A 24596-nucleotide genomic window follows, 5' to 3' on the forward strand; every position below is an offset into this window, starting at 1 on the left:
AGCAGCCTGGGCAGGCGCACGGTAAAGGCAGTTTGTTTTCACCAGGTTCCGATGGCTCCAGTACGGGGCAGTGGCTCAAAAAGATATCTCGACGGTAACTACTGCCTTCACCGCAAGCATTGAGCAAAATAGGCTGTCATGCCAAATTTGCCATTTTTTGGCTTGTAAGAGAGCCCGACGATGCTCCTACAAGCATTGCACGGCTGCGTTTGCGCTCCATGAGCCACTGAATGCCTAGGGCATCGGTCGCCCGGTCATCCCATGGATTCCCGGACTAGGAAACCCCTCCAACTTTAAGGCTTATTAAAGTTTCGTACTACTACTGCTACTATGGAATTAAAGACACGCAACGTGAAATGACTGCATGAAAATATTTGTGGTGTTTCATTGCGGTTTTGGATTGCTCAGCTTGATTGCTAACTGGAGACAGGTTCAGGTTAGAAAACCGTAGTTGAAGGTGATATAATTTTCTGGTCGCTCCTGACATCCCGAGTAAGAGAGGAGAGAGAGAGAGAGAAAAAAAAGTTCCTGATATAACCAACACAGAACGGTGGGGTTCCTTGTCCAGGACTGCTCTGCATGTTGCGACCACTCTCTTTCCCAGCCGAAGCTGGTCTTCGAAGTCCGATCTCGACAGCGCTCTCTCTCTCATCCCACAGGAAGGAGCACGTGTTGGCTCCAGTTTTGGGGTTGGCTGCTCACCCGTAGACTGCACCCGTGCTCCTGCCTGGTAGAGTGCACTCGTCTCCTTGCAGAAGCGACAGAGCAAGGAGTATAGGTTAGAGGCGATGAGGCGCGAATTTGTCGGGTGTGAGAGCCTACTCGTCTCTAATAAACGAATGATTCTTTCTTGCTCATTGTTGCGCTCTTTGAGCGGTGGTGACAGCTGTGGCCATGGCTGAGCTCCACAGGTTTTCTTCATCGCCTGAGGTGGAGGCGCATGGCGCAATGAGGACGGTGTCCGCTTCTTTTTCTTGTCGCGGCGATATCTTCAAGTGCTCGGAATGAAAAAAAGATGATATTGCTGGGATTTCCGGCGATTGTCTTTCCGTGTTGTCTAAGCCTGGAATAACATTTATCAAGGTAAGGGAGGCCACATGGCCGTGGTTGTGGAAGGAGGAAAACCGAACAGGCGGTAGCGAAATGCCATTTCTCACGCAATGCAATGCCAGCATCGGCGTCGTGCATGCAGTGACGTGAAACGTGACTATACCTGCGCCTACCGATATCAACTCACCGATCCCGCCAATTTTTCTATCGTAATCAGCTCAGACTACGTGGAAGGAAGACGTACCTCAATAGCGCATAGATATCTCATACCAACGGCGATTGTACAAAACAAATCGGGGTAACAATGAGGTCCCGCGAGGGGCGCGCTTATCAGCTGCTCTTTGCTCAAGCTTTCATATAAGTGCGTATGTTCTACATTTCATGAAATTCTCGGTGGTTGCAGTAATTTTTGTTTGTTAAAGGTCGAGAAGCTCTTGAACGTCCGCAAAGGTTCTGCGCAGCTTTAATTCTGTGCCAGCGATAAGAGTGTCCGAATTTGTGCTTCAGCACTCCATAATGAATGGCAACAATCCGAAACTGTGCACCCACAGACTGTGCCTTCTATATTCACTTGAATCCTGTACCAGGGCGAGATAGCGATAAAATCAGGGGCATGATGACAATAGGACGAGAAGTTGCAGCCAGTTATTCAATGGTGATGATAAGTGCAGGACAAAGGTGTTGACTTAACGGGTCAATTTCTGCGAAATAGCTTTTGATTTCGGCAGAGCTTGACAGACTGGAACGAATCCAATATACGAGCGGGGTAAGAGGATTCGTGTATGCCAGCAGACGGCTCTCAGAACTTGAGGCCACACCATGCGTCTCGTCGGCTGCGAAGGAATTTTGTTCTGGTGCGCCGTAGCCTTGTCCTTGCAGGGTTGGCTTGGATCGAACGTGAGGGCGACCCAACTTTCCGGACAACCATTGGCGACAACGTATTTCTGGAGCTGGGATGATGACATAAGCAGTGAAGAGGGTAAGTTTTTAGTCAGTTTTTTCTACGATGATAGCTGTGTATTGTTTAGAATACGGGGAATGCATTTTATTGGCCCGTGTTTGTCGCACTCGCGCAGCCGGTACCGGAGCGAATGCGCACCTGAAGGCAGATCTAAAAAAACTAAATTAAATGCTTTGGCCTGTTCCTTAGCTTCGGGGATTTACCAAAGGTCACTCTGCCTCTGTATCAAGAGTCACTTCCACTTTGCGCGAAGTAAGAATAAAAATGAGAAGAAACTCCCCACTGCGGCTGGCGCGGGTGAGCGGCCAGATAATGCTACCGTAAACATGAAAGCGGACTACGACGCTTCGCAGCCGTGACGGCAAAGTAGAGATTAGCATATCTGATGGATGAAACGATAGCGCCCACAGTTCATTGCGGGGCTGGACAGTGAAATGCCGATCATGGCCGGGCTGCGCATTTCTTCTCGGCCAACTGGTCCTGCTAGCTTAACCTACCCCAAGCTTTTGTGACGTCATCTGGCCGCCCAACGAAACGCAGTTTCCCCTCCTGTGTTGTTCTTGCTCCGTGCCGCCGTGAATGAGCCATTTCCTTTTCTTGTCTATACATCATATTTGTAAACTGCAAAACAGCTTACGAGAACAATGTACTATTATGAGCAATATGAAAGGGAACACAGGAACGCGTAGAAAACGGCATCGTCCCATTACGGCGGACAGTCGCGTTACGGCGAAGAGTGCAATACGGCTCGCAACACGGCAGAGAGTCTCACTGCGACGAAAAGTGCGTTACGGCGGAACGTCGCAACATGGCGGAAGGGGGACGGTTTCAGTCGTTCAGCCGCTCGAATGATTCGCAGATGGTTCCATGCGACATTGTCGCAGCTGTGCGTTGAGCGTGCATAATAGTGTTGACTCGTCTTTCCCGCATTTTCGTTGTGTTCGGGCACTTGTTATATTTTTAGAAGCGACTGCATCTCATTTCCTTGCCTTGTCCCTCCATACGGCGTTGTTGTCCGTCCAAACCCCTCCCCCTACACTATAAAAAAAATAATAGTTAGCGGTGCCCAGTTTCGATACCACGACCCTGTGGGCGGAACGCGAGGTACATGGTGCTCTTCAAAAAAAAAAAAAAACTGCGCCACAAAACCGAGACAGAATCAAATGCTACGAACGCGCTTTATATCCTTGACTCATTCAAACTACGTCAATATGCTACTGATACAACGCATAATGGGGAAATGATTAACACTTGCAATAAAAGAAAAGAAGCTCCCACTTACAGCAACAATGTTGGAGTAAAGGTCGTTGCGACACCGAAGCCCCAAGCATACCACTTAGAGAGATTGACCAAGATTGGCCAATAAAACATAATAATAATCATAAAACATAATAATCATACGCGTTCCCGACACGTTTCACGCAATTTCAGAATCAATTCAATAGAAACACCAAGTGAACCCCACGATGCGTCGCATCTACACTGGGTTCCCCTCGCGAGGAGGTGGGCGCGATTTTTGTGTGTTAACTGATAGCTCTCAAGCATATATATATTCCACGTTTTTGTGTTACAATAATAGCCACTATGCCATCAACTATAACCCCACGCTCAATATCCCTTAGTTGTATTCAGTGTATTTAGATCACTACTGGGAAATATACACCTTGTGGCAACCGGAACAATGCGCAGCGAGTCCGCCGCTATTGTGCGGTACACCTAGAACCATCCCAATTCCCTAGTTTGGTACAAAAAATGCCTTTAAATAGTAGCAAGAGTGGAATAAAAAAATAAGCGCCTTTCCCCTCTGTGAAGAAGGATGACTTGCAAAGCTGGACGCAATCCACGGAGCTCACGAAACAATACACCTTTGTCGTAATTTGCGATGAAGCATATTTCCTAGCCATTAGCTGAATGACCCTCTGGCGGATCCAAGCGTTGTTCTTGTAGATAAACATGAAACTGCCTGTGTCCCTCCCGCGTCGTAAGCATCTTACTGTTTGTGTAACGCCGGTTTCAGACGGTTACCGCAACTGTCGCAATGACTTATAGAATGACGTTATTTCACGTCTCAGCTAACCGAACAGCGTGACATGGCATTTTTTTTCCGTCCATAGATAATGCTATGGGCTTTGCGTCGGTAATATGAACTTAGCCTAACACACAAACCCCATTCGCTCTACCACTAAGGACTCCGGAGAGGACAGCTGCGCGTGCACGCCTCTCCTCCTCTCTCCCACTTTTCTTCCCTACAAACCTGCGCACGAATAAGGCGGCAACCGGTCATTTACGCGTGCTTAGAAGTGACATACGCCGCGACGGCGGGTTTCGGTCGTTTTAGGGAGCAGCCCATTGGCAGCCGTTACCTGGGCTTCGCGGGAGCAGCGTCTGTTTATGTCTGCGTAACCGAGTGAGCGAGCGCAGCAGTGACGAAAGAAAGAAAACGGAGAGGGAAGTCTAGCGAAGGGTGAAGTGGAGTACGACACGTGCGGCTAACACGTCATCTCTATCACACATTTTTTCACACATGTTTCATGTGTCGCCACCAAGGAGCTCCCTCCCCCTACACTTTCCTCAGACGCTGTTCCATTCTCCGCTAATCCAAACTTCTTGATGTTTGCGCGGGAGGTTCAAACACGATATGCAACAACATGCTCGCTGCTCCCTGGTGCGGTGCTAATCCGAACCACGTGAAATTAGCGCGGGAGATTTGAACACGATTTGCAACATGCTGGCCTGCCACGGCGGTGCACTGCAAGGTAGCAGCGGAGTAGCGCACGCCGTCCTACGTTCGCTGATCACGCGAACACTAACTTAGACGCAGTAGCAATGCGCCGTGACCGAAAAGACTGCACTTCCTGCTGCGCACAATTTGTAGTAATCGTCAGTGCATTTTTTTACGCCCATGCGTGCTTCAGTTTATTTTTTGCAATCATCTGATAGCCGCATACCGCCGTTAGCTGCCGCCTACGCAACTTTACAATGGGGCATCGGTGGAGGCGAGAAGGAAAATAGTTGTGAAAGAGGTGCGAACGTGGAGAGGAGGAGCCCCGGAACAGCGCTGAGTACATCGATGACACCGAAATGAAATCTGGGGGTGTTAGACATATACTGCTTTGCAGTAAGAATGAATTTGTAGCGAATAAGGTCAAAAGAGCAGGAGGGGACTATGGCTATCTTTAACTTTGTCTTTAGCCTTGCATTTAAGACAGTCCCTGAAAGCCCTGTTCTGACTAGGCGTACGTTTGCGACAGCACCATGAATTCAGATATCACTAAAAAAACAGGTGGCCTGAGCCGGAAATGGGAAGCTTGTGGGCTGAAAGTCCGTGACATGACCAGATGAAAAGAGTGGGACGGAGTTGAAGACGAACCAGCCGGCAGTACGGGGACTAACTTTGTAACTCACTTCTTTCTCTTTAGTTCCTATTAAGTAAGCCGTTGAGAACAGTAGGGCAGAATTGGTAACCTACCACGAATAAACACCGTGCCGTTAAAGAAGTAGAAATGCAGAAATTGGAGGATACTTTTACTGACTGTCCAGTTGGAGTTTTGACATTTTATACCAATGTCACATGCACACTTTCGATCCGGATTGAAGAGAAGCGCGATTGACTTTTCTACCGCGCTCGACGCACCGCCGCTGCTACACGGCACGTTTCGATCCCGTTCGGGAAGTTGCACCGGTTGCACTCACGTGCGCCAGATGGCGCTAACAATGTATTTCGCTACCGGCGTATGGTAACTTTGCGCCGTCTCGTCGTAGTTATACAGAACTATATAAATGTTACAGCACACTTATTTGGGTAAAGTTATTTGATACAATTTGTGGTGTTAGTTGAAGTTGTCACCTTCTTTGCCAGTATTCAGTGGGGACGAGAGTATCACCGATTTCATCTGATCGTGCTTTGAAACTTCAATTGCGATCGGGAAACCAGGATTGAGTTCGACCGGGATCGGGCTCGATCGCGAGTTGTAGCGCCCGTTTGACAGGGTATTACGCACAAGCTTTGACTTAATTGATTTTGGGGTGTAACCCGCTGAAGCAACACATGGTCTATGAGGCACGCCGTACCTGCAGCTCCGTATTAATTTTGACCACCTGGGGATCTTTGCCTTGCATCGAAATCTCAACCACACGGGCTTTTCGCATTTTGCCTCAATCCAAAAAGCGGCCGCCGCAGTGGGCAATAGGAGTGAGGGAGAGGCTGTCTCCCTGTCTGGCTCCGCCCCCGCTGGTGCTCCTCGGTTTGGCTCGGGTTTCTCTTAGAGGTTCGCTTTGCTGTTCTTGGTTTTTGTACTCTTCCGGTGGGCTCTTGGTGATTTATTACAGCAACTTTCAGCCCTAACGCACGTTTAGCCGCACCACCACCTTCAGCCGTAAAAAAATAAACATGCGAAACACGCAAAAAAAGAAAAAAAGTGCCCGAAATCAATGAAAATGCGGGAAAGACGCGTCAACATATATATTCAGGCTCTTGCACGTAACGAACAGCTGCGACAATGTTGCATAGAACTAGATTCAAATTATTTGAACGGCTGAACGGCTGAAACCGTCCCCCATCCGCCGTGTTGCGGCGTTCAGCCATAACGCACTTTTCGCCGTAGTGAGACTCTCCGCCGTGTTGCGACGCTCAGTCATAATACACTCTTCGCCGTAACGCGACTGTGCGCCGTAGCGAGATAGAACCGTAGAAAGCACCCTCAGACCCAGCTATGAGTGATACGCAGCGGCCACCGTCGGAAACAATGTGGTAAGGGGGACGCTCTTCTAAGAACTGTTCCCATTCCCGCCGTGCGTCTTATCGGCTGTCGGACAATAACATATTATCGGCGAAATGAAATGACGTAAGCTGCTGCTTTGTAGAAATGCCAGCGTGGTGATGTGTCAACAGTTAGTGGAAGAGCGCCCTCCTTTCTCCCTTTGTAGTGTTCCTGTGTATAGCTCCCCTCGGGGAGCAGAGTTGCGCGCATACAGGAAAGGTATGGCGTCTATCCGCCATCTTGAGCTCCAGGTCGTGCGCGAAAGCCACCCGTCTCGCATGCAGGAGCTGCCGCCGGGCCGCCGCGCCAGCGGAAGCGGCGAGGAGGAGTGTCGAGGATTCCCGTAGACGAAAACTGGCGCACGATTCTCGGCTGCTTATCAGCTGGCCGGCCACCGCTGCCGCTGCTTCCGCAACCCCAGATGCCCAATTGAGCAGAACTGACAGAACACGGGGTCTTGTGCGCAGCACTGAAAGCGGGCTTTCCTGTCGAACTGGAACCCGCGGCATGTGGCAATCGGACGCGTAACTCTTGCGCTACGCCGATATACAGGAACTCTACCCCTTTGGGTTTCACAGCGCCATTGCCCGTATCGCTGCGAGTCTGTTTCTATGTTGTGTGCCACGCGTTCCTGTGTTCCCTTTCATATTGCTCGTAATAGTACATGCAACTATGTACATATAAGGGTGCGTCCAATATTAGACACAGGGACTTAAGTAAAAACAAAACTAAATACCATAAATACTCAATAAACGTCTGGAGTGGGGCCAGTTGGTTCATTACGAACAGAAGAAAAACAGCCCGAAAAAAACGAGCACAAAGAGTCAAGGGGAGAAAATTGGGGCAGCTTCCATTATAGTTGCGAAAAGCTGGAGAAAGAGCGCAGCTGGGAGTCGACCTACCTTCCCCTCACACTGACTGCGAATCCCACAAAGGAGGGCGCAGCCGGACCCCAGCAGTGCAAAGCCATTTTGGACGCACTGAAAAGTAAGGGCCGATAAAGTATGTTCAGTGATTTATTCAGTACCAATTGTCGTCATCCCTTCCGCCGTCGACTTTCGACTGCACAGCCATGTACGGCAAATCCGTCTGTAGCGCGTCCTCGCCTCGGTAGACCTTCACTTCTTCGTCCGCTGGTCCCGTGGCCGTGTCTACGCATGGATTGTGAAGGGATAACTCGAAAGATTCGTCATCATCGCATTCGGTGCGGCGGACCCGTTGCGCGCCGGTCGCTACACGACCACGATGAAGTAGACGGGAGCTCGTGATATGGCGCAAGCGCAAGCGCACACCTGTATGACGCTGGGCGGTCGGCGACGCTGGGGGCTTTGTGTCTACGTCGGACAGATTTGCGCAGGAGTAAACAGCTCTGCTGTTAAGAAGGAAGAAAAAAACATGTACAAAGAAGCATCCCGCACGGTTTACGTAGTGCGGCACTGAACTCCAGCGCTGTCGTCAAGCGCTACCACGCATGAGGAAGACGACGATATCGATGAACATGACGATGACTGCTACTAGCACAGTGCAAGCAACGACCTAACATGTAACTAAACAGTTTCAAACTTGTACAAATGCGTGGTGATGTGTCCTTCAGTTCTCACGTATACAGAGATCCTGCGGCTTCGCTATGGTTCAAGCCTTGCGCGACTTATTGCAAGCTTCGCCTGTTGAGCTCGTGGAAGTCTAGAGTGCTTAGGATGACTGCAGCCATTACTCGCCAGGAAGAAGACGACCTCTTCGATGCTTATGACGACGATTACTAGCACCGCAACTATGCAAATAAACCATGACACTCAAAATTGAGCATGGGTTCGGCAATGCGCAGCTACAAAAGCTTTACCATTCGGGTCTTGCGTGTGAGTGCATGCTCCCATGATTTTAAATGCAGAGCATTTAAGTAACTCACGATGTCACCCGCGTTGGTGTCCGTAGTCCGCATCGCTCCCCGTCGGTCTGGCATTGGATTGGATTCGATTGGATTGGATTGGCTTGGATTGGCTTGGCTTGGATTGGATTGGTTTGGATTTGGATTGGATTGGATTAAAGTGGATTGTGTTGTATTGTGTTGCGTCATAGCCGCTCCACGTTGCGTCATAGCCGCGGCAGGGGGTTCACGGCCCGTTTCACCATCGACTTCATCGACAATGTCTACGCGGGAAGAGAAGGCGGCGCGGCGGCGTGCTGCGGATGCTGAGCGCAAGCGCCACAAGCGAGCCGCCGACGCCGAACTTCGCCAGCGAGAAGCCGAAGCCATTCGTGAACGTCGGGAGGCGATGCGGGAGGGAAAACAAGCACAAAAAGAACAGAACTCCTGCTGGCGCAGTTTCAGGCAGCGGGCGCGCGAGCACTGCGAAGGCGGGAAATTTGAAATGCGTCGGGTGGTAGCAGTGAGCGGATAACGGCGCTACAGCCCATTATGGCGAATCAGTGCTCTGCATTTCCAACAGTTTTCACGTACAGTGGAACGGCTGTACCTTTTAAATGCGAATGCATTTATTAGCCAGGGGTTGTCTTGTTCCGTTGGCTGGCGTGCGCCTGCATTCCTCGAGAGCGAGCGCACGTGAGCGCGCACCTCGTAGTTCTGCCTTCGTCGTCGTCGTCGTCGTAAATGCGAATGCATTTCTTAGTCGGGGGTTGTCGTGCTCCGTCGACGTGCGCCCGCAGGTGTTATCTCTCCGCGCCCCTCCTCGCCCCTAGCAACAGCTGTGGCGCGCCTAGCAACCGGAGCAGATGGTAGCTCGGGCGGGAGTAGCGGAGGGCAAGGGGAGAGGAGGAGCTCGCTCGGGCGTGTGAGGGTGCTCGCATCGCGGAGCTCGGGCGGAGTAGCGGAGAGTGAGTGGAGAGGAGGAGCGTGCTCGGGCGTGTGAGGGCGCTCGCATCGCGGAGCTCGGTGGGAGAGAGAGCTCGCGCGCGGGGCGGGCGTGTTGCGCGGGTCTCTCTCTCCTCTCCGCGTACCCTCTCTCCGCTCGCTGCGCTCGGAATACGTATATAAATGCAGTGGAGCGCTCGCCTCCCTGCGTTACTGCTTGCCGCAGACACTCATCGGTGCACCCAATGTATTCGCATTTCCGCACGATCCCCTTCGGGGAGGGGGGGGAGTTTTTTTTTGTTACGTTCGTGTTCGGGGACTCGCCGCTCACCGCGAGGCACGCGCTCGCGAGCACTAGGCATTTTGTCGTTCCCCGGGGTTTCTGCCAGTTTTTTTTTGCGCGTGCCGAGGACGCTCCGCGTCGCCGCAAGTAACGCGCTCACGAGCACTCGGCATTACCAATACCACCCTCAATGTGTGTATGCCCAGACATTACTTTCACCTCTTAATATTAGCATTCCGTCCGTTATGCAGATGTCCTGGGAAGATCTCCCTGTTCCCCTAACCTTTAATAACATTTTTCCTAACAATGCGAAAAGACTACCTTCCCGTCTACTAACCGGTTTGTTGAACGACTATCTGTCTAGCTTGGATACATACGTGGTTGTAGCGACTGATGCGTCTCAACTTGAGGAGAGAGCGGGTGTGGGTATTTTCAGTCCACAACTCAACTGGTCGCTTTCGATTCGCCTACCGGACTTCACCCCAATATTCTATGCTGAGTTTATGGCAATAGTCATAGCATTAAAAAACTTACCTCCCCAGATATTAAATGTCGTAATTGTGTCTAATTCATTAACTGTTTGCTCCGCTTTGATTTCCCCAAAAATTCTGCTCTTCTTCGCACATTTGGTTTTTTAGTTCCTTCCCACTTAAGAGAAATCCGCTTGATATGGGTGCCTGGGCATAAGGGTTTATATCTGAATGAAGAAGCAGACTCTTTAGCGAGGTCAGCACTAGACGGCCCTCCGATCGACGTCTGTCCATTTCCCTCCATACTGACCGGAGCAGGGATCCGACGGCATCAACATCTGGCGAGGAGGCAGGAGGATGCCATCACCTCCCTCGATGATTACGCCCATTTGGCATATGCGCGGGACTCCCGATGTTGCGAATCTCGCCAATGTGAGGTTACTTTAACTAGCTTACGTTGTAGAGTTCCGCAGTTCAACTTCTACATGCACCGCGCTGGGCTCACCTCCTCTCGTCATTGTGCTCTTTGTGATGAACCCGAAACCCTAGAGCATTTTTTCTTACATTGCCGCGGCTTCTCTTCAATGAGAAGAAAATACCTCCTGGAGCCAATTCACAACCTTGGACTTACCGTTTCAATGCCGGTCTTACTGTCGTTCAGTGCCATTTCGCTTGGGTTTCCCCACAGGAATTTGGTTACGACCGTCCACACCTACATCTCAGAGACCAGGCGCCTACCCTGTTAGCCGCTCTTCTTGTACACAGACGAAATAAGAGCGTATTGCAAAATCCCGCATAGCCTTTTCTTGCAAATTCCTGCATAGTGCACACTTTCATTCCTGTATTTGTTGTGCAATTATTCTGATCAACATTTTTTTTTTCTCCAAACTTTAGTCTCCTAAATCGGGCACATTAGCCCCAATATATCTCCCGATCCTGGCCAATCCCCCAAGTGGGTATGCGCCACAAAAAAAGGAACATCAACAACAACAACAATTATTGGCATTTAGTCCGGCAACGGTGAGCTTACGGCCGGTAACAAGTGCTTCGCTGTTAAAAAATAGAAGTATTGCAGCACGCGGGAAAACTGTGAACCATATGACACCGCTGCGAAGGACGAAAAGTGCGTTCGTATGCCATGGTTGGCCTTAACAGAGGAAGTTAGGTAAAAATGGAGTGTAGAGTCGGCGGGATTTATCTGCGTCGATTTACTGGTTAATACTGGGTTCTTTTGATTGAGACTGAAACCGACCGTTGGACTGCACCAAAACACGTTTGCTCGTAATTCGCCATTGAGCATACTTTCAACTAAAAAGCTTATTGAGACTTGTAAGGTTAGTGTTTTATTCTTGAGGGTAAACATGGGGCTGTGTGTACCCTCCCGTAGAACTCAATGTATTTACGGCAGGCGGGGATTTTTAACATTTACAATTTAACTGTAAACTACGTAATTAGGAATAGTAGATGAAACTCGGCACAAAGTTAGAGAAGCGTCAGAGGCTAATTTGCATATAACTTGTTTCGGAATTGTTTCGATGAAACAAGAGTTACAGACAGTTTCTGTAACCATACTCGCTCCGTAAGTAAACGGCCATGTATTTAAAGCAGTAAGAAAATTTCTAACCTTTGCAACTGCACTGTGATGTAATTATTGTTGAGATATAAATGAAACTTGGTGCAATGATAGAGAAATCTTAGCGGCCAATTTTAGTGTAATGTTTTCAAGATACCTACATCCGATTTGGGGTTGTAGGATATTTTATACCAGCTATGGGGCGAGCTCGTGCGATTCTTTATCGGGGGACTTTCGTTGACGCACGGTGAATGGGAATACCGACTGTAAAACCAATATGATGATACCGACAATATTAAAAGATGATACCGACGAAAAGATGATACCGACTTATATATGTTTCTGAGAAATATATGACAAAATGACAGTTTTTAAACACCACCAGGGCATTTCAGAAATCCACGTCATCCCCGTGCAAGTAAAAGCACCAGTTCATAACCGGATTCCTCGTTCAAAAAGCTGAACGGTCAGACCCCTAGAAAAACCATTATAAAACAGGTGAAATTTCGCGTGGAGCAAGAACGTGACACGAGTCTTAAAACTGTAAAAATTCGTTGCCGACTATAAGACAGTTTTTGCAGAATTTCCCTTAGGAAGTGCTGATGCATTTAAAGAGGTAGTGTCTATTGCTGTAGAACCTGGTAGAGCAACGGGCTACGCTTGAAACTTTGCTTGCAAAGCTAGCTTTTTCCATCAATATTATTTGTACTAAAATATTTTACGTTAAATTAAATAACTCCAGGGTAATCCCTACGGAATCAATAGCTATGATTCGGAAAGCTGCACCTGGTTATGTGAAAAAAAATCACGTTCGAAATATTATTTCAGTTTATTGTCGGGGAAATCTATAGCAGTAGCAAACAAGCTAAATGCTCTTAATTAGGGGCCGTGTCTAGGAAGTACGCGAAACGGGCACTTGGTATGAAACTCATAAAGAAAAATCATGTAGCATAGTTTGCTGAGGTGAAGTATTGCCATTCACGGAGTAAATTTAGACTGCGCAAATATTCGGGCTTTCTTAAGCAACAGAGTTCGGTGATAATTTCATTTAAAAAGCCTTACAATTTGTGCTAATTTTCTGACAGTATTTAACCAGCTTGACCCCTGCTCTTCCTTTCGGAGCACCAAAATTTACATTGGTGTGCTATATTTACCTGCGTTCTTCTGACTGAAGCTGGCCCGAAGTTCTATCTTCTTCTATTACCTCCCACTGCGTGAACTTAAATTCCGGTGAATAATATTTTGGTTATCTGTGACGAGTCCCGGCGACAAAATTATATAGCATGCATGCTGAGGTCAAATTTTGCCGTTTTAGCTGTATATTTATATTGCGTAATAACTGGGCTTACTGAGGCAGCAGACTTATGCCGTAATTGATTTTGAAAAATTTACCATTTGGTAATTTTCTGACAGTACTTCATTTATTTTCGCCCTGCTCTTAGCTTAGAACACTAAAATTTACACTGCTTTGTTATATTTACCCGCAGTTTCGTGACCGAACACGGCCCCAACGTTTCTCCTCTATTGGCTCTGGCTCTGTAAATACAAATCTCGGTAAACAAAAGTTAGGTTATATGCAGAAATGGGCCCTCCCATTCCCAATGATCGTATTAGTTCCAGGCGACGCTGCTATTTTAGAAAAAGGTCATTTTTGGGATGAAGTTTTATTCAGATTTTATAAACAACTTTTTGCAAATAAAATCGTGCATGTTTAGCATCGCGTCCTCTAGGCGCGTCAGGGGTTTGCATCCGAGTTTTCTGCGTGAAAATATGACCATATTTTTGCATATCCGTCGCCATTGTGTGCATATGTGACCGCGTTCCCATTCCTCTTAACACCTACAATCTCGTCTGCCACTGCAATACATAATATAGCAAAAGATTGCGCGAACACCAAATGAATGGAGGAAATTAGAGCTAGGTGTAGGTGAAGTAGTTTATTCTTCAGAACCAGGGTTTAAGTTTGGAGGACCAGCCCAGCTTTCTGTAACAACAGTAGCAGCATAAATTAGTTGGTGTAGATATCTGGCAGTGGTCCCTACGAAGATAAGATGCTTACGTGCGGCTACCTCGTGACTCTCTCAACCAGGGTCACTGAAGAATTCGCTATAGCTCTGGCAATGACCCAAACTCCAGCTACGATCATAGTCATGGAATCCGAGGATGCCCGTCGTAGTGGTCGGCAAGATGTCCCCGACAGTGTTCCACGAACCCAGCCATCATCACCCCAACCGGAACATAACATTATCTGAACTGCATCTCGCTACTCACTTCCAGGCAACAACTATCCCAACCAGCAGGCTTGCGCCCTTTCTTCTCAGTCTACTGACGACGACATGGACACTCCAACCATAGTCACCTTCAGACACATCACACAGCGTTACCGCGCCATTAAACAGTGTCTTCCGCCCTTTCATCCCAATCTACTCAGACCCAAAAATCTACTCTCTGTTCACTGGACATAAACACTTTCCCCCACTCCACCTGGCCACTACGCTTCTACAAACGCAGTACCCAGTATAATGTAAGTTTTGTTTTCAACCAGACACCCTAACCCACATCATATCATCGGTAGTGCTCACAACCCAGCCCTTCACCTCTTTCGTCTCCTCTTCCCCTTCCTAAGCTGTGGATGAAACTGATGACCATTGCTGGCCTGGACGCCCAGCGACGACCAAGTTCACTCCGATATAAACTTTTATAGAACTACTACTTCCCAAGTTTTAATCTACAAATGTACGGAACACCAAAAAACACCCAAGAAACAAGAGGTAGCACAGAAAATAGGGGGGCACTAGGCAGTCTGGACAATTCACGTCCTGTTAGCCTCTCTAAATATTTCATACAATCTACAAAATACTTTGTGCGTGAACGGACGCGGGAAGTGGTTTCTTTCACAAGATGAAAATTGCGCCCCACTCGCTAACTCTCTATTGCTATACATGTATTCATCAGCGTTTGGCTTCGTTAAAGAGCGCGACCTTGGTCGTCGGAGTGTCCTGAAGAACCTACGACAGTAAGAGTCTCCACAGCGCTCGCGGCCTCAGCAAGGGTGACAAATTTGAGTAAGGCCAGACAGACGGATAATTGTTTAGACAAAATCAGCGTCATGGCGTTGTGGTTTTTGCATCGCTTAGTGGAGCGAATAAGAGCAGAAATGTTCGTGCTCTATGTTCGTGCGCAATAATTTGCTACGCCTTGCATGTCCTCCTGTTCCTTTCTCGTACAACATGCAAAAGAATGTGAACTTACCAAATGGGGGACCTCTTTTTAAACAAATCCTGAAGTTCAGCAAGTGGACACACTTTGTAACCAGCCTCGGCCCGATTGCGCTGCAGCAAACGCGTCGCTTCGTTGCGCCTCCACTAGTCGGATCGAGGGCCAATGCCTCAGAAAGTTAGTGCCTGTGTTTCACATCGCTGGCTGGTAGCAGAGTGCGTTATCAGATAATGTTTGTGCAGCCTTGGGCTGTGCCGGATTGAGCAGCAGCAACCTACGTTACAGTATTTGTGTTGGTCAGGGTTGACCATACTACAGTGTAACTCTCGTGGCCTCAAGCGTAAAAGAAATCTGCTCACAAAATATTTGGAAACACTAAAGAAGAAACCACAAATTATACTCGTGTGAGAAACACGGGGGAATTGGGACTCTCCGGTTACGAAACTTTCTCCTAGAACAGTATCGTACAAAAGACGAGTAAAGGCAATCGGGAGGAAAAAAGCGCCCCCCCCCAATGTGTGTCACACTGGGCCACAAATCACTGGCAGCCATTAAGCATGATTCAACTCATAACAACAACTACAGACAAGAGCCTGTCACGGTAGAAGTACACCCGGGATTTTCAGATCGCCATGCACCCCTAGTTAACGCTTATTGGCTTCCAGGCGGATCGCATGACAGCCCCAAGAATTGGCTTCATGGGTTGCTTACAGAAGCATAGAGACAAAGACGTAGTCATTGCAAGAGATTTTAACAGCCCGCACGTAGCATGGGGCTACACCTCAACATAAAAATCCAAGCTAATCTTACATGCCCTGAAAAAGCCCCGAATGGCCCTTGCGAATGACCTAATGCTGCCCACCAGATCCGGGAACAGTGTACAGAGGGACGCTAATCCCGGAGGGACTCTTACAAGGGACAAGGATAAATCTTACGGAGCAATATCTTAGGTCTGGCCTGTCTGGGACTGGCCAGAACTAGACGCACAATGAAAAAGATCCAGATGGCCATGGGGCTTTCAGACAAAGACTACGCTAAGAAGTTCCGCCTAACAATACACCCTCACAGCTTCAAGCGAGGAACACTAGGTGATACATTCCCGGTCCCGGCGAATCACTGGTGAAGGTATCAACGCACCGTTCTCCAGGCGAGAATTGGACGACTGCCTAAGTAAGATAAAGAAAAACACGGCACCGGGAAAGGACCGAATAACATATAAACTCATCAAACATTTCCCAGGAAACGCCACAAATGAACTACTTCAATACATAAACAAAGCGTGGATATTCAGCGTACTTCCTAAAGAATTGAAAGAGACAATAATGACACCCATTCCAAAACCAGGTAAACCACCCAATCGCCTAGAGCATCTCCGCCCAGTACCATTAACCTTATGCTGCGGCAAAATTTGCGGAGATGATGATTCTAGAGCGCGTGACGTGGGTGATAAACATCAAGGCAGTGCTGCACCAAGACATGACGCGATTTAGGCGGCACGTGTCGACTCAAGACTGCATCGTCCACCTCAAGCACGATGTTTACGACTCCCCTAGCATCGCGCAGCTAAGGACAATTGTAGCGCTCGATATCTGCAAGGCATCCGACAATGCAAGTCATAAAACCATCTTGGAAAAGCTCCAAAGCATCTAATGCGGTGAGCGATCATATAATTACATACAGAACATTTCAAGCGACACAACCACGAAGGTTCTTGTAGACTGCTCCCTGGTAGGCCCTTTCGAACCAAGTAAAGGAGTACGGCAAGGCAATGTTCTTTCCCCAACTCTTTTAAATGCAGAGCATTTAGGTAACTCACGATGTCACCCGCGTTGGCGTCCGTAGTCCGCATCGCTCCCCGTCGGTCTGGCATTGGATTGGATTCGATTGGATTGGATTGGCTTGGATTGGATTGGCTTGGATTGGATTGGATTGGTTTGGATTTGGATTGGATTGGATTAAAGTGGATTGTGTTGGATTGTGTTGCGGCATAGCCGCTCCACGTTGCGTCATAGCCGCGGCAGGGGGTTCACGGCACGTTTCACGTTTCACCATCGACTTCATCGACAATGTCTACGCGGGAAGAGAAGGCGGCGCGGCGGCGTGCTGCGGATGCTGAGCGCAAGCGCCACAAGCGAGCCGCCGACGCCGAACTTCGCCAGCGAGAAGCCGAAGCCATTCGTGAACGTCGGGAGGCGATGCGGGAGGGAAAACAAGCACAAAAAGAACAGAACTCCTGCTGGCGCAGTTTCAGGCAGGGGGCGCGCGAGCACTGCGAAGGCGGGAAATTTGAAATGCGTCGGGTGGTAGCAGTGAGCGGATAACGGCGCTACAGCCCATTATGGCGAATCAGTGCTCTGCATTTCCAACAGTTTTCACGTACAGTGGAACGGCTGTACCTTTTAAATGCGAATGCATTTATTAGCCGGGGGTTGTCTTGCTCCGTTGGCTGGCGTGCGCCTGCATTCCTCGAGCGCGAGCGCACGTGAGCGCGCGCCTCGTAGTTCTGCCTTCGTCGTCGTCGTCGCCGTAAATGCGAATGCATTTCTTAGTCGGGGGTTGTCGTGCTCCGTCGACGTGCGCCCGCAGGTGTTATCTCTCCGCGCTCCTCCTCGCCCCTACCAACAGCTGTGGCGCGCCTAGCAACCGGAGCAGATGGTAGCTCGGGCGGGAGTAGCGGAGGACAAGGGGAGAGGAGGAGCGCGCTCGGGCGTGTGAGGGTGCTCGCATCGCGGAGCTCGGGCGGAGTAGCGGAGAGTGAGTGGAGAGGAGGAGCGTGCTCGGGCGTGTGAGGGCGCTCGCATCGCGGAGCTCGGCGGAAGAGAGAGCTCGCGCGCGGGGCGGGCGTGTTGCGCGGGTCTCTCTCTCCTCTCCGCGTACCATCTCTCCGCTCGCTGCGCTCGGAAAACGTATATAAATGCAGTGGAGCGCTCGCCTCTCTCCGTTACTGCTTGCCGCAGACACTCATCGGTGCACCGAATGCATTCGCATTTCCGCACGATCCCCTTCGGGGAGGGGGGGGGAGATTTTAACATAGTCCCCAAAGACCTGCCCGTCAAACTAGACTCCAACGCCGACGTTCACTTCAATATATAAACAGGTGATATGCCTTTGTGATGCTGTCGAGGCTCCCCCAGGCACCAGGAGCACCAACTACAGCAAGCGAAAGATGTCGTCACTGCATACATGAAAGACGTTGGTCTCAGCCGCTCCCCCTCTAAGACCGAATACATCATCGTGGAGGATGGTCCAGCCGGACGCTCTTACCATGGTCGCAATTTGATCAAATTAACACTAGACGGAACAACCATAGCAAGGAAAGAATAAATTCCAGTGCGCGGCTTTTGGCTTCACCGACAAGGCAAAGCGCACACTTTGGTAAAAAAATCACCACTCATTTCAATCAGATCACACACATGATGGAACGGATTTTAAAGAAGCGACATTGAGTAAAAGAGCATAAACTACTTCAAATTTCCGGGCCTTCATCATTCCCCGCATCATGTACGCAGCCCTTTACATGCGGCTGACATGCACTCAGGTGGAAAAATTAGAAACGGAACAGCACAAACCTATTCGTGTTGCCCTGGGACTCCCAAATTACGCCGCACTCCATAAGATTCGACGAATGGCACTTCAAACTCAAATATCACTCCGCATAGAACACCAACAAAGAAGCCCAAGAGTCACGGCTGTGCGCCTCTGGACAGGGACGAGCGATACTTTGTTCACTAGGGGCAAAAATCAAGCCACCAGAAAGCTACATTACAGATTACTCTCCTGCGAAAACCTGCCGAGGCTGACTGCACATCCTATTCCCCGCCACATAAGTGTAGAAAATGACGAAGAGCGCAGAGTCCACAGAGCGCGTGCCACCCGCGATTTAGTGGCGCAGACAATATACCTGCGTTACACTCCGGTATACACCGATGCTGCCGTATCCGACGGTGGTATGGTTGCTACCACCGCGTACTACAGGAACGGACAAAGTACTCGTCGCTTCCTGGGAATTTGTAATCCTGGTCATGCAGAAGCGTTAGCCATAGCAGATGCCATCCCGAACTTCACCGGCCGACGCAAACTACTCATACTGACTGACAGCCAGGATGCGATCAGCCTCTTCTGCCACAACAAAATAGCTACGCACATACGCAACATCCTCGAAGTGCACCTAACCTCCCAACCAGAGCTTTTGGTTGAAGGCCGCTGGATTCCAGGCCACCAAGGAATACCAGGAAATGTGGTGGATCACCAACTCACGCGCGAAACTCTTCCGCGATGTTGAGCCTACAATTGCGCTCCCAGAGGAATACGACTGCTACACTAGCCGCGTCGAAGAAAGAAAAGCCAGGCATCAAAAGTTGGTTGAGCTGCCCACAGATGAAGACATACACTGCGTTCCCCCATCTCTTGGCCGCGATCGAAGAAACGTTGCATTTGCCGAGCTCAAGTAGGTGTCCTACGCACCCCGCATATCATCGACTACATAGAAAATAAACCTGGCCACCCTAGCTGCCCACGCTGCGGTCACGGATACCCCAACAACCAGCGCTACATGTGGGACTGCGTAGAGATTATACAGACAAGGAACATATACACAGACTCCCTTTCCTCTTCTCTTGGCACTTGGACGCAATAGCCTGACCCTCCAGAGGACTCCCAAAACCTGTTCAAGCTCACTCTCCGCAAGCCCACGAAAAGCACCGGCCTGTACCCACCCTTAGTCAGACGCATGACCACCTCCTCATTAAGACTGACAGAAGAGGAGAACTGGGAGGCCCTCTTGCAACAAATTGAAGCAGTTCATGGGGGCGTCTGGTAACAGAAGGTGCTGCTGTTACCAGACGCACCCATGAACTGGGGGCGCAGAGCAACGCAGCAACGCCCAGCAATGCAGATGCGTTTATAGAAGGACAAATAATTTTTGTTTCTTTCTCTCTCTGTATTTGTGTTCATCTACCTCCATATTTTTGTGCCGGTGAATGGAGCGTTTACATTTCTGTAATTAAATGGGCATTTCTATTCTCCTTTCACCCTTTCGCACCGAGTGACACGTCGGTGTTGAATTTTGGGCAGACATCTAGGCTTTCCCTTCCATAAAGATCTTTCTCTCTGTAATTTTTGCGGAGGTGGCAAACGCTGAGAAACTGCAAGTTTCATGGCACGTTAGAAAGAAAGGCCCAATTTGGCCTACGTTGCATCGCGAGCAGTGCGTGGTCGAACTGTTTTGTAGGCAGCCGTGAATGGCCCTTTATTCTTTCGGTTTAATTATTTCTTCACTGTTAACGCTGAAGTTGGCAGCAAACCTGCCTGGGCTCACGAATCGTATGGCTGAGCTTCATACAACTCCTCAAAGCGAGGAGGTCGATTTCCACAATCTAAATGCACGTTCCCACTTGCGACTCTCGAACATCGCGCGACAGACTGCGATGCGTGTCGCGCGATGAGGCGGTGTTGACACTTACGACCCGCTGTTCCCGCCTTGAAGGTGTTATCTCTTACCGTTTTCACCTACCTAAAAATCCCCGCAGGAACCGTACCCTTTGTTAGAAATCGACAGGGGATAGCGGTGGGGTCGTACTTTACAGTGACACAATGTAGCCAAAGAGCAAACGAATGTAAACGAATTATATCAGAAGTCTACTACGTGCAAGTGGCGGCTATGGCTCGCACTACAGTTCTTTTGCACTAGCGCCACTCAGCGGGTGATAATTTTTTGGAAGTGGTTCGAGGTACACCTCGCACCGCCCTTATAACTATTAGCAAGTATTTGCGTCTTACCAGAAGTGGGAGCCATACAGTGTACGTTGATGCCCATACCATTCCGGCTCCCAGTTGCGTATATATAGAGAATCGTAACAAATGGAGAGTATATAAGGAACTATGTGGGGAATTGCAAGCAATAATTGCACAGTTTTGCTATGGGTGTCATATTGTTTCAGAACATGGCAATTGAGTAAATATCATACGCTCGCTCGGTTGCCAGCCCGTTTTGCAAGCGCCATCCCAACTGTTAGGCAGCCGTCCCTAGACTACTTCTTTACCGCAACTTGTGTATCTTCTAGAAAGTTCGCCTAATCATTTTTATTTACGAAAAAATGCGCAACTAGGCTCCATATAGGTATAAGTAGGCCATGGTTTTGTATCATGCCGTAGGAAAACGGGGCTTAAAAACCATAGTTAGTGCGCAGCTGTAAATTTTTTCGGAAAAAGGCGATTGCAGTAGACATTTTATGCCACCAAAATATTTATTTTTGAAACATGATGCTAAGGTTCTTTAGTTCAAGCTTGGACTTTTTCATATCTCGACTCGAGATCCCAGGTGCACGAGGGGTTGATTCAGATTGATTCAAAACGTCTTCGTCGAGCATTTTGGCACGTGGGAGCACTACTAGCCCAACATTCTCTTCAATAAAATTACCCGCAACTTCCAAAATGAAAGGACCGGCAACTGCAGCTTTTTTGCAAAGGAGCTCTATACCACCGAACTATCAGAGAGGCCAAGTAGCCATGCGACCGAACCTACACTAAAGAAGCCTAACACAGCTGCCGCCCCAAGAAGTATGTAAGCTATGGTCTTCGAGCAGGTAGTCACTACGGCAGCAGAAACAATGTGAACGTATGAAAAAAGGGGCGATGTCAAAATGTGTACGTGTGTATGGTTACACCTGCCATTGCCGCCATCACAAGGATAATAATCAAACTGCATGCGGGAGCACTACTTGCCCAACATTTCCTAGAATGAAATTACCCGCGACTTCCACAATGAAAGGACCTACAACTGTAGATTTCTTTGCAGGGGAGCTTTACATCACGGAAGGACCACAGTGGCCAAGTAGCCATGCGACCGAACGTACAAAAACGTGGCCTGACAATACCGCCGCAACTAAGGGTACGTAAGCAATGGTCTTCGAGCAGGTAGTCACAACGGCAGCAGGAAAAGTATGAACGCAAGAAAAATTGGGGCGATGTCACAATGTGTACGTGTGAATGGTTACCTCTGCCGTTGCCGCCATCGCACGGAGAATTATTAAATGCATGTGGAATCACTATTTCTCACCATTTCCTACAATGAGATGATCGGCAACTTCCACAATGAGAGGACCTACAACTGCAGCTTTCTTTGCAGAGGAGATTTACACCACCGAACGACCACAGTGGACAAGGAGCCAGACGACCGAACCTGAACCAAAATGGCCTGACGTTTCCACCGCATCTCGGGGTACGTAAGCTATGGTCTTTTAGCAGGCAGTCACTATGGTAGCAGGAAGAATATGAACGTATGAAAAATACGGGAGACGTCACAATGCGTGCGTGTGTATCGTTACCATTGCCGTTGCCGCCATCGCACCAATAAGTATTAAACTTCATGTAGGAGCACTACTTGTCCAACAATCTATACAATAAATAAGCCGCAACTTGCACAATGAAAGGGACTGCAACTGAAGCTTTCTTTGCAGAGGAGCTTCCCACCACCGAACGACCACAGTGGACAAGGAGCCAGACGACCGAACCTGAACAAAAATGGCCGGACATTTCCACCGCCTCTCGGGGTACGTAAGCTATGGTCTTTTAGCAGGCAGTCAGTATGGCAGCAGGAAGAATATGAAAGTATGAAAAATACGGGAGACGTCACAATGCGTGCGTGTGTATCGTTACCACTGCCGTTGCCGCCATCGCAACAATAATTATTAAACTGCATGTAGGAGCACTACTTGTCCAACAATCTATTCAATAAATTAGCCGCAACTTCCACAATGAAAGGGACTGCAACTGAAGCTTTCTTTGCAGAGGAGCTTCCCACCACCGAACGACCCCAGCGGACAAGGAGCCAGACGACCGAACCTGAAGCAAAATGGCCTGACATTTCCACCGCCTCTCGGGGTACGTAAGCTATGGTCTTTTAGCAGGCAGTCACTATGGTAGCAGGAATAATGTCAACGTATGAAAAGTACGGGACGTCACAATGCGTGCGTGTGTATCGTTACCACTGCCGTTGCCGCCATCGCACCAATAATTATTAAACTGCATGTAGGAGCACTACTTGTCCAACAATCTATACAATAAATTAGCCGCAACTTCCACAATGAAAGGGACTGCAACTGAAGCTTTCTTTGCAGAGGAGCTTCCCACCACCGAACGACCACAGTGGACAAGGATCCAGACGACCAAACCTGAAGCAAAATGGCCTGACATTTTCAACGCCTCTCGGGGTACGTAAGCTATGGTCTTTTAGCAGGCAGTCATTATGGCAGCAGGAAGAATATTAACGTGTGAAAAATACGGGAGACGTCACAATGCGTGCGTGTGTATCGTTACCACTGCCGTTGCCGCCATCGCACCAATATATATTAAACAGCATGTAGGAGCACTACTTGTCCAACAATCTATACAATAAATTAGCCGCAACTTCCACAATGAAAGGGACTGCAACTGAAGCTTTCTTTGCAGAGGAGCTTCCCACCACAGAACGACCACAGTGGACAAGGATCCAGACGACCAAACCTGAACCAAAATGGCCTGACATTTCCACCGCCTCTCGGGGTACGTAAGCTATGGTCTTTTAGCAGGCAGTCATTATGGCAGCAGGAAGAATATTAACGTATGAAAAATACGGGAGACGTCACAATGCGTGCGTGTGTATCGTTACCACTGCCGTTGCCGCCATCGCACCAATAATTATTAAACTGCATGTAGGAGCACTACTTGTCCAACAATCTATACAATAAATTAGCCGCAACTTCCACAATGAAAGGGACTGCAACTGAAGCTTTCTTTGCAGAGGAGCTTCCCACCACCGAACGACCACAGTGGACAAGGATCCAGACGACCAAACCTGAACCAAAATGGCCTGACATTTCCCCCGCCTCTCGGGGTACGTAAGCTATGGTCTTTTAGCAGGCAGTCATTATGGCAGCAGGAAGAATATTAACGTATGAAAAATACGGGAGACGTCAAAATGCGTGCGTGTGTATCGTTACCACTGCCGTTGCCACCATCGCACCAATAATTATTAAACTGCATGTAGGAGCACTACTTGTCCAACAATCTATTCAATAAATTAGCCGCAACTTCCACAATGAAAGGGACTGCAACTGAAGCTTTCTTTGCAGAGGAGCTTCCCACCACCGAACGACCCCAGTGGACAAGGAGCCAGACGACCGAACCTGAACCAAAATGGCCTGACATTTCCACCGCCTCTCGGGGTACGTAAGCTATGGTCTTTTAGCAGGCAGTCACTATGGTAGCAGGAATAATGTAAACGTATGAAAAGTACGGGAGACGTCACAATGCGTGCGTGTGTATCGTTACCACTGCCGTTGCCGCCATCGCACCAATAATTATTAAACAGCATGTAGGAGCACTACTTGTCCAACAATCTATACAATAAATTAGCCGCAACTTCCACAATGAAAGGGACTGCAACTGAAGCTTTCTTTGCAGAGGAGCTTCCCACCACCGAACGACCACAGT

At 48.9% G+C, this 24596-nt stretch overlaps 1 protein-coding gene across 1 annotated transcript; it reads left to right on the plus strand.

Annotated features, from left to right (window-relative positions):
- The first annotated feature begins 1631 nt into the window (after positions 1–1631).
- Positions 1632–23014, plus strand: LOC144159901 (uncharacterized). Its single transcript, XM_077691556.1, has 5 exons — positions 1632–2029; positions 21922–22014; positions 22252–22344; positions 22583–22675; positions 22914–23014. Exons 1-5 carry the CDS (start codon positions 1870–1872, stop codon positions 23012–23014), a joined length of 540 nt encoding a protein of 179 aa, XP_077547682.1. The 5' UTR covers positions 1632–1869.
- Positions 23015–24596: the final 1582 nt, after the last annotated feature.

The sequence above is a fragment of the Haemaphysalis longicornis genome, unplaced genomic scaffold (genome assembly GCF_048455015.1).
Source record: "Haemaphysalis longicornis isolate Haplotype H1 unplaced genomic scaffold, Haemaphysalis longicornis Haplotype H1 scaffold_10, whole genome shotgun sequence".
Classification (NCBI taxonomy): Eukaryota; Metazoa; Arthropoda; class Arachnida; order Ixodida; family Ixodidae; genus Haemaphysalis; species Haemaphysalis longicornis.